The sequence below is a fragment of the Hemiscyllium ocellatum genome, chromosome 30 (assembly GCF_020745735.1).
Source record: "Hemiscyllium ocellatum isolate sHemOce1 chromosome 30, sHemOce1.pat.X.cur, whole genome shotgun sequence".
NCBI lineage: Eukaryota > Metazoa > Chordata > Chondrichthyes > Orectolobiformes > Hemiscylliidae > Hemiscyllium > Hemiscyllium ocellatum.
Window position 1 is genome coordinate 29,387,210 of NC_083430.1, and position 12,997 is coordinate 29,400,206.

The window sequence follows — 12,997 nt, forward strand, 5'->3', positions numbered from 1 at the left end:
CCCTCCTACCCAGATTTATTTTGAAAGTTGCCTGATGGGGATTACAAATCAATCCAGGTTATTGTCCAACACTTTTATAACCTGGCGTTGTGATTTTTAATTTTGTCCACTGCAGTCCAACACTGGTTCCTCCAAATAAATCAATCCCAAACATGCTTCCTTGCATTCAACTTGAAGATGAACGTAAAACCAGCCATTTACACCATTTCCCTTGCAGGTTCTTAATATTTTTTGTGCTGCTTCACTTGGCTTCTGTGAATGAATTTGTCACTGAATCTGATCAAGTTATTTTACTCTGTTGGTCAGATTAGTCTTTCAAGCAAGACATGATGACATGAACAGCGTCCGATTTATTTCCCGTGAAAGCTACATAACTTTTGTTGATCTTAAACGCACTGAGACAGAATTTGGTTACTGAGGCAGGTAGCTTGGGTCAAGAAATTTCCTGACTAACTGGATCTTGAAAGGGTTCAGAAGAGACTGACCAGGATGTTGCCAGGGTTGAAAGATTTGAGCTACAGGGAGAGGCTGAATAGGCTGGGATTGTTTTCCCTGGAGCGTTAAAGGCTGAGTGATGACCTTATAGAGGTTTATAAAATTATGAGGGGCGTGGATAGGAGGATAAATAGACAAAGTCTCTTCTCTGGAATGGGGGAGTCCAGAACTAGAGGGCATAGGTTTAGGGTGAGAAGGGAAAGATATATAAAAGGGACCTAAGGGGCAACATTTTCACTCAGAAGGTGATGCATGTATGGAATGACTCGCCAGAGGAATTGGTGGAGGCTGGTACAATTGAAGCATTTAAAAGGCATCTGATGGGTATATGAATAGGAAGGGTTTAGAGGGATATGAGCCAAGTGCTGACAAATGGGACTAGATTAGGTTAGGTTTGTGGTGGGCGTGGACAAGTTAGACTGGAGGGTCTGTTTCTGTGCTGTACATCTCTATGACTCTATGACCTACTTCAGTTTAAAAATGCCTAAAATCATAAGATCTTTGGGCAGGCTAGGTCTGAATGAAGTCTGACCAATTGACCCTGAAAACAGGGCATTGGCTGCTATAGGTGTGGATATGTACTGAGGTGACATGCTTAGAAGAGTCAAATTATGGGGCTGGAAAAACAGCAGGTCAGGCAGCATCCGAGGAGCAGGAAAATTGATGTTTTGGGCTGGACCCTTTATCAGGACTGGAGGGGGGAAGGGGCTGAGAGATAAATAGGGGATTATGGGTGGGGCTGAGGGGAAGGTAGATGAGATAGTGATAGGTGGTTGTAGGTAGGAGGTGATGATGATAGGTCAGTGGGGAGGGTGGAATGGATAGATGGGAAGGAAGTTGGAAAGATAGGTCAGGTCAAAAGGGCAGTGCCAAGTTGGGATGAAGTGGAGGGAGGGGAGATTTGGAAGCTGGTAAATTCAGTGTTGAGGAGAAGGCCCAGCTCAAGTCTTTGGAATTTTTATCCTCCATTGTTCTCGAAAACTTTAGGCCATTTAGCTCATACCATCCACATACCCTCATCCCTACCTATGGCTTCTCATACTCTTCATGCCAACTCATGGCCCACAGTATCTTCTGTGCCAACTTCACAGCTATTTACCCAGTATTCAAATTGGCCAGACCTCAGGAGCTGTGGAGATAGAAAAAGATAAGATTCTAAAAATCTAATGTATCTCTCACTCTATAAGTTCATCATGAAATAAATTCTCATAAGCATCAATCTCCTCAAATATTTTGTTTGAAAACGAAAAAATGTTCATGCCGATAAACACTGTCAATTGTGTTGACTCAGCTCTTAGTTCATAATTGTAGCTTTTGAAAATGAGTCAAACATTCATTGATGAATAGCTCTTGGAGATAAATTGATAAAACACACTTGGCATGGGATATTGTGATGCAATACCACTCACCATGGAGATGTCCATGTCCAATTAAGTTATTGATAAAATGTTGATAAAGAACTCTTTCCAAACTGTCTGATTAAATGCTGCACCAGCTGGCCTGTCAATCAATGTAATCTAGCAAAAGGGATTTTTTGTTTCAATCTCTGACAGCTGCTGCTGATTTTATTTTAACAATTTAACTTTTTTTAAAAACTGAGATAATTAAAGACAATTAAATCTTAACCATCCTTTGAGAGCACTTGGGTCTGCTCCATAAATTTGTGACTCCCATATTGGAGATTAAAGCTCTTGGACCAACAAAAATTCCAGGCCCGTCTGAACCCAAAGCTACGTTCAAAAGGTCCTGCTGTAGTTGGGTTTCCCTCCTGTATGAATGGCAGCCTGCCCCACTTTCCTACCAACAAAACTATGCCCTGTTATAAATGGGGATTGAATTTGACAATATGGGTTCAAACTGCCATTTTAAAAGCCTGTGTTTTCCTCTTGATGCCACAAAACTCCAGCATGCTCTCTCAGACATGGTAATAAAAGTCTCAAGTCTGTTTTTCTTTCTTCTTGTAAACAGAGTTTGATGAAATACTAAGAATCCAAACCATTACATCACATCTGTGTCTTTTATTTATTTGAATGGCATTTCTTGGTGCCTTAAGAAGGCTACTACCTTTTGAATCAAAATAGCTTTTCCTGTTGATCTACCACATGCTGCAATGCTTAAGTTATCCCTTGTATCATAAGAAACTGGGCATGGATATGGAGGAGAAAGTGAGGACTGCAAATGCTGGAGATCAGAGCTGAAAAATGTGTTGCTGGAAAAGCGCAGCAGTTCAGGCAGCATCCAAGGAGCAGGAGAATCGACGTTTCCGGCATAAGCCCTTCTTCAGGAATGGATATGGAGGAACCAATCAGACATTTATCACCGCTAACCATTATGTACAAAAGTATATTCAAAGGCCCATAAGTGTCTGGTCTAACATTTGGATAACACATCAATATGCTTGCAGAAACATTTGAGACATCATTGTTAACTCGGAATCACTGAATGGTTACAGTGCACAAGGAGGCCATTTGGGTCATTGTGCCTTGCATTGGCTGGCTGAACATTTTATCTTAGTGCCAATTTCCTGCCTTTTCCCCTAACCTTGCACATTGCTTCTATTTGAATAGTCAGCCAATTCCTTCTTAAAGGTTTTATTTAAACTTGCCTCCAACACACATCAAGGCAGTACATTCTATATCTCAGATCCATATGTGTGAAAAGTTGTTTTTTCTCTCACCTCCCTTTCACTTCTTTTGCAAATTGCTTTGAACCTGTGCCCTCTGATTCTTGATTCTTCCATGAATTTCCCGCTGTGATTCTGTCCACCTTCCTCACTATTTTGAAAGCCTTCACTTTTGCCCTCTGCTCTCCAAGGGAAACAGTCTAAGATTCTCCAATTATTCTTCATAACTGAAGTGTCTCATCCTTTGAACCATTCTTGTAAAACTCTTCTCCATCTCTGTTACCTATATTTCCCAGTATTCCATACACCCAGGTATTAGTTTCTTACATATTCTCCTGGTTCCAACACCTCTGTTAAATGAATATAAATGAAGTAAAATACCCATAAGAAACTCGGTCCTGTCTTTGTTCAGATGCAACCAATCCAATTGTACTACCTTCATTTCCCCAGAGCCAATCCCGGTATCCCGGGAATCTAAAACTTTCCCTCTTGGACAATCTTTCCAGCCACTCATTTATCTCTCTTATCCTCCTATTTCTGTACTCACTTAAACATGGCACTGGGAGTAATCCAGAGGGTATTACTTTAGAGGCTTTGCTTATGAGCTTCCTAACTAGATCCCTACATTTCAAAGTAGGGACCACATCCCCCTTTCCTATCTATGTCATTAGCACAAATGTAGACTATGATCTCTGGCTTTCACCTTCCTCCTCCTCCTCACTCTAGCAGCCGTTCTGTAAAGTATCTGATGCTAGCGCCGGGGGTGGGGGCGCAACAAACCATCCTGGAGTCATTAAGTCACCTTTGTCTGTTCTTAAGTAAAGGGTCCCTGATCTTTCTGCCATTCCACTCCTCATCCTCTCCTCCTGTACATCTAGGCCTCTTGTGGTCCCACAGGCTTTACTCTCATTGCACTCCTATGAAGATCCATCACTCTCACCATCCAGAATGAAAGATTGGTTAGTGAGTGATGTCTGGAGATTCCTAGTGAGTGATCTCTGGAGATTCCTGCACTACCTATATGTTTCTCTTAGACTATCCATTCCCTATGTGCCTGGATGCTTTTAAATCACAATATGATCACCTCTCTGAACATGCTATCAGCAAAATCCTCTGCCTAACAGATGCACCTCAATGACTCTAACCATTGTGCAATTGATAATATTTCACTCCACTGGGTCACAAGAAGTTTACAAGAATGTTGCCATTGTTGGAGGATTTGAGCTATAGGAAGAGGTTGAATAGGCTGGGGCGGTTTTCCCTGGAGGGTGGGTGGCTGAGGGGTGACCTTATAGAGGTTCATAAAATCGTAAGGGTCATGGATAGGATAAATAAACAAAGTCTTTTCGCTGGAGTGGGGCAGTCCAGAACTAGAGGGCATAGGTGTAGGGTGAGAGGGGAAAGATATAAAAGGGAACTAAGGGGCAACTTTTTCATGCAGAAAGTGGTGTGTGTATGGAATGAGCTGCCAAAGGAAGTGGTGGAGACTGGTTCAATTGCAGTATTCAAAAGGCATCTGGATAGGTATATGAATAGAAAGGGTTTGGAGGGATATAGGCCAAGTGCTGGCAAATGGGAATAGATTAGGTGACGATATCCGGTGGCATGGATGAGTTGGACCAAAGGGTCTGTTTCCATGCTGTACATTTCTATGATTCCATGACTCTATGATAAGTGTCCACAACTACCCATATGGCACAGGGCAGGCATTCTGCTTGGCTAAGCTGCCCTGCCAGGCCTTAACTTACCTTCAACTTATTTTACATATTGTGACTTCAATTACTTTATCCTTTCTCTTGTATGGTTCACTTAAAAGTAGAGATCAGTACAAAGTAGAAATTCTTCACCCTTTCTCACAAATCAACTTCCTCTTCTGTACCTATAAAAAGTTTTTATTTTTCAAAGTTACTGGAGTTCAAATAAGTCCCTAATAGCAGCTGCTCATCACCAATCTCTTGAGTTTCTTATAGCAATCAATTATTTGTCCATTAGTAGTAGGCACTGAGTAGTAGAGAACAAATTGATGTGAAATGAATTGATTTTTCTCTCGTTAGACTTGAGTGAGAAATTCCATTTTCACAAGCTGCCTGTAAAATTATCTGTAGCATTCAAAACTGAACATTAATTTGATAATGCACCCCTTTCCTATTTACAACTATCTTGCAGGTAAATTGTCCCTTGAAGAATTCATTAAAGGTGCCAAGAGTGACCCATCCATTGTACGATTACTACAATGCGACCCAAGCAGTGCATCTCAGTTCTAACGGGACATGGTAGTATCAACACTGATCGCCTGAAGTAAAGGACCGAGCTTTCATTCCAGCTGGATTGCCAACCCTTTGTCTGACCTCCATCTCATCATGAATTGATCCTCCTGCCATAAGAGGGTGCTTGACTAACATGGATAGCATATTCTACCCAATCTGTCTTCAAAGGAGCTTTTAGTCACTGCATTGTCACTTTTGTGTTTTCTGTACAGTGGAACATCAAGCATGCCAACACTTTCAGGGCATTAGTGGGCAGTACGTAACGTTCTCCACTATGAATCAAATGTAATGCACATGTTCAACATTGGCCTACAATCCAAACATACAAAAAAGACATTACGAATGTAAAGATGCTACTCCCTTTAATACCATACATGGGAGTTTGTGAACATGCTTCAAGTACATTGTAGCTGCTCTAGTTTTTGCTCTTGTGTTGCAAACCTAAAACAACTACAATTCCTGTAATGATCTAAACTGCTCTGCATGTGAATTTTTTTCTTCATGAGCAGTTTCACTCAGTGAGCCCCAGTTCACTGTGGAACATGTAGTTTATGTTTAGAAAGCAGGAGAGATATCACAAATATGATTGCGAGATGAGGTTTAAGCTGGGGCAAAATGTTTGAGTGGCTCCCACCTTTCCAGTGAGATTGTCGACATGTATACAGAATGTACCCTGACTATAACTTTGGCTTTATAAAACAATGCCCATTTCAATCAAGCACCACTGTGTTAAAAATTAGATTGTTAATTAGATCCCTTTTTGAAGATGCTGAAATTCAGCAGTTTCCCAAAGCATGGTTTGTGAACCAATTACTTCACGACAAACAGAAATCGACATGAACTTGTCTAAAATTGTTGAAAATTAATATTTTCTCCTTCATCTCATGTCAAACTAAAAATGTGACTAATCTCCAAGATTCCATTTCACCTCATGGTGAAAAGGGGGAAACAGTTACCGTTGGGGTGCAGGTGTGGAGTGTTTTGGTGGAGGAAAAGGATCAACTTGCTCCAGTTTAAATTCCCCCCAAAAAATGTTGTTTGAGTATATCAAGTCTGACAAGACTGGATTTGTCCTTGTTTCTATGGATTAAAGTGCCGTACAATAGCGTTATATACGTCATCCTAATGGAAAAGTCCTGTTTGCAATGTTTTTAGACTACGTGGTAATTGACTCTTGCCATTGATGCATAAGTGACACCGTCAAGTGTAAAAAGTCATAAATAAGGTTGATTTATGTACTGGATAATTATGGTATACCTCACTTCTACTCAATAATATAGCCAATATTCATAACCCAGCACCATCCGTGCTGTTACAACTGCACAAGGGAATACTTTGGATAGATAGGCTACATAAACCTTCAGTCTGCTCCTGCCTGAAACTGTTACCAACCCACAATGTTACAAGACCAGAACTGAAATGGATATATATACTTAGACCTCCCCATAAGTACACAATATCTGTTATAGCAGGGGTGTGTTACATGGTTTCAGATCTGGAGGAGCCATTAGCAGTGCATATTAAATCATGGTAGAGGAGATTGTTGTAATGAAAGGTAAATGTATTTTTAAAAAAAATTGTGGTGATGTAATTCATCTTCAAATATTAATCTAAATTAAAATGTCATTGTTTTAAAGCAGGAATTGAAATGTTTTTTTTCTTCCACTTCAGTGGAATTCAGACTGATTTTCTACCTATTAAAAGCAGTGTCTTAACAGGGCTTAGCTCAAAGTCAATGAGATTTCTGTCCTATGTTTTATTTACCTGGACCTAATACATTGTGACCTCTCCAGTCTGGAAATCTATTGTTCAGAAATGCCAGTCATCTAGAAATTTAGCTAGCTTGGATAAGTGAAGCATTTTTGTTTTGTAATGTTTTATCTCCATTTTATTTTTCATGTAAGTATTTATATCAACGTATTTTCTTGCGCACGCATTTATGATTGGGCATTCTCCAGTCCTATAATCCAGAAAGTTCCACTATCCAGAGACGAATTGGACCGAAGCATTCTGAACTGGAGAGGTTACAAAGTGATGTTTAATGCTTGGTATAATTGGCAGATTCTAATGATTTTGTTGGACTGCGGATTTAAAAGATTTATTTCAACACCTTTTGAACCAGGTGGTGATCAGCACTGACACTTGTGTTCGAGCTAACAAGGTGAAAATTAGGTTCAATTCCTGGTGGCAGCAATTCTCACATCGCAGCTCATGATCCTAATAGGGGTCACAGAAACAGTGACAGGGTCACAATCAGTACACAGATGTGACGCTAGCTATAGAAAATTTCAGTCAGGAACCAATGGCGTACAGTTCCTAGCATTGACAAGGGTGCATCGGTCATAATTTAAAGACTGGATGGAAGGCTAACACAGACTGAAGGTTTTCAGGAGGGACCAAGGACAGCAATCCTGCTCCACAAAGAGAGCTAGAAGAGCCATTCACCTTTGAGACCAGGCCTTCCCATCATTCACTGTTAAAGTCTGTGGCATTGATGTCATCTGGTTTGAACATTGGCATCTTAATTTCTTTCTTTCTTGTTCTATGGTAAGTAGTCTTCACTGGCAAGGCCAGCATTTATTTCCCATCCATAATTACTCAGAATACAGTTGAGAGTCAACATGGAGGCCATAATAGGCAGAGTATGGCAGATTTCCTCCTTGAAAAGCATTGGTGGGCATTTAGTTTAAAAGTTAGTGGCCTATTCCTAAAATTTAATCAATTGAATTGATTGGCAGAATTCAATCAGCCATTGGAGCATTTGAACTTAAATCCCAGTGTTTTTGCCTTGACCTCTTGACAACTAGTCCAGTGACATTACCACTATACCACTGTGATTACTGCATCTTCCCAGTCCAGTCCAGACCAATACTGTCCATTCAATGACACCATGACTGAGCTTTTGTTTTAATGCTACTCTCCTGCACTATTCCCTGTCCCTTGATGTTTTTAATACATAGAACTCAATCAGCCTCAACCTTGAAAAAACTCAAAAACTGAGCCTCCCAAACCCTTCATCATCAGAAGATTCTGAAGAGTCACCACCCTCTGAGTAAATAATTTCCTCCTCATCTCAGTCCTGAGTGGCCATTTCAGTTATTTGGAGGCCTCGGAGCAGATTGAAGGGACCGATGTCATGTCTTCCTCTGCCAATTCAGCAAGAGGAGGTTGCCACTTCTTTGCACCACCCTCTCCACTAGGACCTCAGGTCCCTGTCAGAAACAAGGCACCATCTTCCCCTTCCATGATATCATCAGAATGATTCTGTCACTGAGCAAGTCAATTTTGGAATACCAGTGCACCCCAGCCTTTCAAATGTGACAAAGATACCAGTCATTCTAATCTTTCAGCAGGTTGAGTTGTTCTGGAAATGGTGCATAGTAAGATGGGGTAAGAACAAAACCAGAATGCCATTGGCCAGGGTAGGAAGTTAAGGAGACACATCAGATTCAAAGTGTTAACTCTCTCTGTTTGTCTCTCCACAGATGATGCCAGACCTGTTGTGTTTCTCCTGCACTTTCTGTTTTTAATTCATATTTCCAGCAACTGCGATATTTTGCCTTTAGTTATTGAGGCATATGTTTGGTAAGATACAATGAGAAATCTTGTTTGGTCTCACAGCAAGAAACCCTCTAAATATCTCAATGCAAATCACACCACCAAAAACACAGCAAGATTCAGCCGATTATTTACACAAGAAATGTTAGCAAGAATGCAGAAAGTAATACAGTAGAATTTAAAATAGCAGTTTATTACAAGTTTGAATACTTGCAAATTTCATCAAGTTTAATCTCTATTGGCCAAATGTCCCTCACTCTACACTGTTTACTGCTCAAAGATAAAACTGGCACATATCCATAAGTTGCAACTAACAACAAGTGGTGGAACCATCAAACCAGAAGAGCTCCATTTTCACAGCCTCAGGATGTTCCAAAACACTTAACTAAAGGACATTTTAAGTATAGGTTCTGTTGTAATGCAGCAGTCAATTTGCTTCCATCAATGATATGATAATGACAAGATAACCTGTTTTTATTGTGTTCATTGAGAGGATCCATGACAATAGTTGGAGCATCAGTTTAACATCTCATCAGAACAATGGCAGCACTATGAGTCAGCTCTTCCACGGTAAGATACTCTGTCTGTAGAAGCAACCAACACCACTGAACACCAGAAGCTATATAGGACAGATGAAATTTCTGATATTCCTAAATAATATTTTTGTGACCTGTGTCTTATGGCTTTGGTTGAAGGAATAGTATAGGTGAAAGTGAGGACTGCAGATGCTGGAGATCAGAGTCCAGATTAGAGTGGTGCTGGAAAAGCATAGCAGGTCAGGCAGCATTGGAGAAGCAGGCAAATCGATGTTTTGGACAGGAGCTCTTCGTCAGGAATGAGGTTGGGAACCTCCGGGGTGGACAGATAAATGGAGGGGGGTGGGGTTAGGGAGAAGGTAACTAAGAGTGCAATAGGTGGATGGAGATGGGGCTAAAGGTGATAGGTCAGAGAGGAGGGTGGAACGGATAGGTGGGAAGGAAGATTGACAGCTAGAACAGGTCATGAGGATGGTGCTGAACTGAAAGGTTGGAAATGAGGTAAGGTGGGGGGAGGGGCCTGAGTTCCAATCTTCCAGCTCAGCACCATCCTCATGACCTGTTCTAGCTGTCAATCCTCCTTCCCACCTATCCGTTTCACCCTCCTCTCTGACCTTTCACCTTTATCCCCACCTCCATCCATCTATTGCACTCGTAGCTACCTTCTCCCCATCCCCACCACCCTCCTATTTATCTCTCCACCCCAGAGGCTCCCAGCCTCATTCCTGATTAAGGGCTCCTGTCCAAAACATCGATTTTCCTGCTTCTCAAATGCTGCCTAACCTGCTGTGCTTTTCCAGCACCACTCTAATCTTGAAGGAATATTATACTGAGCAAGGTTTGGAATTGAAATCATTGTACTAAATGATGAATTTTCCAAAATGATGGGTTAAGAAAGACCCATCAGAGAATACTCATGGTAATAGAAAATTGGAAAAAGTCAGTATTACCCTTTTTAATGCGTATTCATTCATGTTGGTGTTGCTGGCTATGCCAGCGATGACTACCCATCCATAAGGGCCCTTGAGATAATGTGGAGGAGCTTATGTTGGACTGGAGTGGACAAAATTACAAATCACACAACACCAGGTTATAGTCCCAACAGGTTTATTTGGAAGCACTAGCTTTCGGAGCGCTGCTCCATCATCAGGTGGTTGTGTAGCAGGACCATAAGGCACAGAATTTATAGCAAAAGATTTCAGTGTCATGAAAGTAAAATGAGATATTTAACAAACCTAAATTGCTAAAGTCTGTCTGTATCCCAATCTTGACTGAGACTAGTTCTATTTCCAAAGTAAAATTTACAAAATATGATATGGATCAACTGTTTGCATTGACTATCTGAAAATATAATTCTGCAAATACAAATTCACCCCATAGACTTGTGTGTGTGTGTGTGTGTGTGTGTGTGTGTGTGTGTGCGCACGCACGCGTGCAGGAGAGAGAGAGAGTGTGAGAGTGAGTGCATGTGTGAGAGTGTGTGTACAAGCTTGGTAAAGTGTGCGTGTGAGTGTGATGGAGTATAGGCCTGTGAGAGGGTGCATGTGTTGGCGTGACTGTGAGGGTGTATGTGTGCGTGTATGAGAGAGGGTCTGCATGAGTGTATGAATAGGTAAGAGAGAGAGAGAGTGTGTGTGAGAGAAAGTGTTTCGTGTGTGGAGTCACCTGTATTGTGACATGAACCTAAGGTCCCGATTGAGGCTTTCCTCATGGATACCAAACTCGGTTATCAGCCTCTGCTTGGCCACTTTGCGTTGTTGCCTGTCCTGAAGTCCACCCTGGAGGATAGTCACCTGAAGGTCCAAGGCCGAATGTCCCTGACTGCTGAAGTGTTCCCTGACTGGGAGGGAACTTATCTGCCTTGTGATTGTTGTGCGGTGTCCAATCATCTATTGTTGTAGCATCTGCTCAGTTTCGCCAATGTACCATGCTTCGGGGCAACCTTGCCTGCAGCATATGAGATAGACAACATAGGTCAAGTCACACGAGTACCTGCCACGTATACCATGTACGTGGTAACCTCAGGACATTGTTAGTATCTCTTTTGTTATTTCCTTTTCACATTCTTTACATGCAAGAACAATGCAGTCAACTATCTTAACCGTTTTTACTTGCTTGTCCCCACCTATATTTGAAAGAATGCCTATGGATGGAAGAGTTCTGAAAAGTGATGTGAAAAAGTATTTGAATATCCTATTATTTATAATTGCATAATATTTAATAAATTTTGTGGTGAATTGGGTGCTAGAAATTGGGCTGAATTTATCTCACGAAACTAACAGTGATGAGGGAAGGTTACTTTTAGCTTCTAAAACTGCATGGTATACATAGATATTGAAATGTGGCATTATTTCATATTACCTTCCACCACGTGTGAAATAATTGTGGAACATAGGATTGTATTCTCCACTCTGGAGTCTAATATGATTAATGTATTTCTTTTCTGCAATAATTGTCTCTCTCGCCTTTCAGTAAAGTTTCTACCTGATTATCTGACTTTATTCTCCCTGTATCGACAATTATATCTCCATTACAAGGTTGCATATAACTTAATAGAAAACTTCTTATTTCACATTATTTTTAAAATCACGCTTGTGTCCTCAAAAAGGTGATAGCATCACAACCAAATTTAGCAGCTTTGTATCACGATTAAATACTAGGATTATTGGCTATGGCAGTTTCTGAGGATTTATCTAATGATACATAATTTTATCCACTTAAAAAGAAAGCCAGTTGTAGGAATGTAAGCAATGGTTCTTTTTCTAATTGTGATCACTTATTCCATCAAGTAATAATTTTATCATACTGCTAATTGTAGTTTATTGTACTTCATTCACTGTATATTTGGATAGTCCTTTTTTTCTTGCAAAATGATCACCAAAGCTTTGCCGCCTTACAGATTGGCTGTTCTACAGGATCATCAACAGGTGCAGTTATCTGACATGTAGTGACATACTGCAATCCTGCTAACCTTTCTGACAGTACATATTTGAAAATGTGTTGCTGATCAAAGCACAGCAGGCCAGGCAGCATCTCAGGAACAGGGAATTCGACGTTTCGAGCATAAGCCCTTCATCATTCCTGATGAAGGGCTTATGCTCGAAACGTCGAATTCCCTGTTCCTGAGATGTTGCCTGGCCTGCTGTGCTTTGACCAGCAACACATTTTCAGCTGTGATCTCCAGCATCTGCAGACCTCATTTTTTACTGAAAGTACATATTAACAGTTTCTGTGGCTCAATTAGCAGAACAATGGATTAGTTCAAAAGTTCAGTTAATTGATCAAGAAGCAGCAGATAGAATTCTTTGATGTTTTTCACCATTGATGGAACTGCTTTACCTATTCAAATTGCAACATTACAGGTATTTGCTTTTTAGATTTTATCTCCTAAAAGTGAAATAATCTTTTGTAAAAAGAAACAAGATCGCTTCATTCAAAACTCTGCCAGGTAATATTGACTGGTGTCTCTCTCTCTCTCTCTGCATGAAGGAGAGCAACTTTTCCATAAGGAAATGCAC

The 12,997-nt window shown here is 40.7% G+C and overlaps 1 protein-coding gene across 2 annotated transcripts in view; it reads left to right on the plus strand.

The window, feature by feature from the left end:
- The window catches only part of LOC132829818 (hippocalcin-like protein 1), a 143,822-nt gene extending 136,855 nt beyond the window's left edge, over positions 1 to 6,967 (plus strand). For both annotated transcript variants that reach the window (XM_060847182.1, XM_060847183.1), the window contains one exon: positions 5,285 to 6,967. In XM_060847182.1, coding sequence (XP_060703165.1) covers positions 5,285 to 5,382 — 98 coding nt within the window. In that variant the 3' untranslated portion in view covers positions 5,383 to 6,967. The remainder of the gene's footprint in view (positions 1 to 5,284) is intronic.
- Positions 6,968 to 12,997: the final 6,030 nt, after the last annotated feature.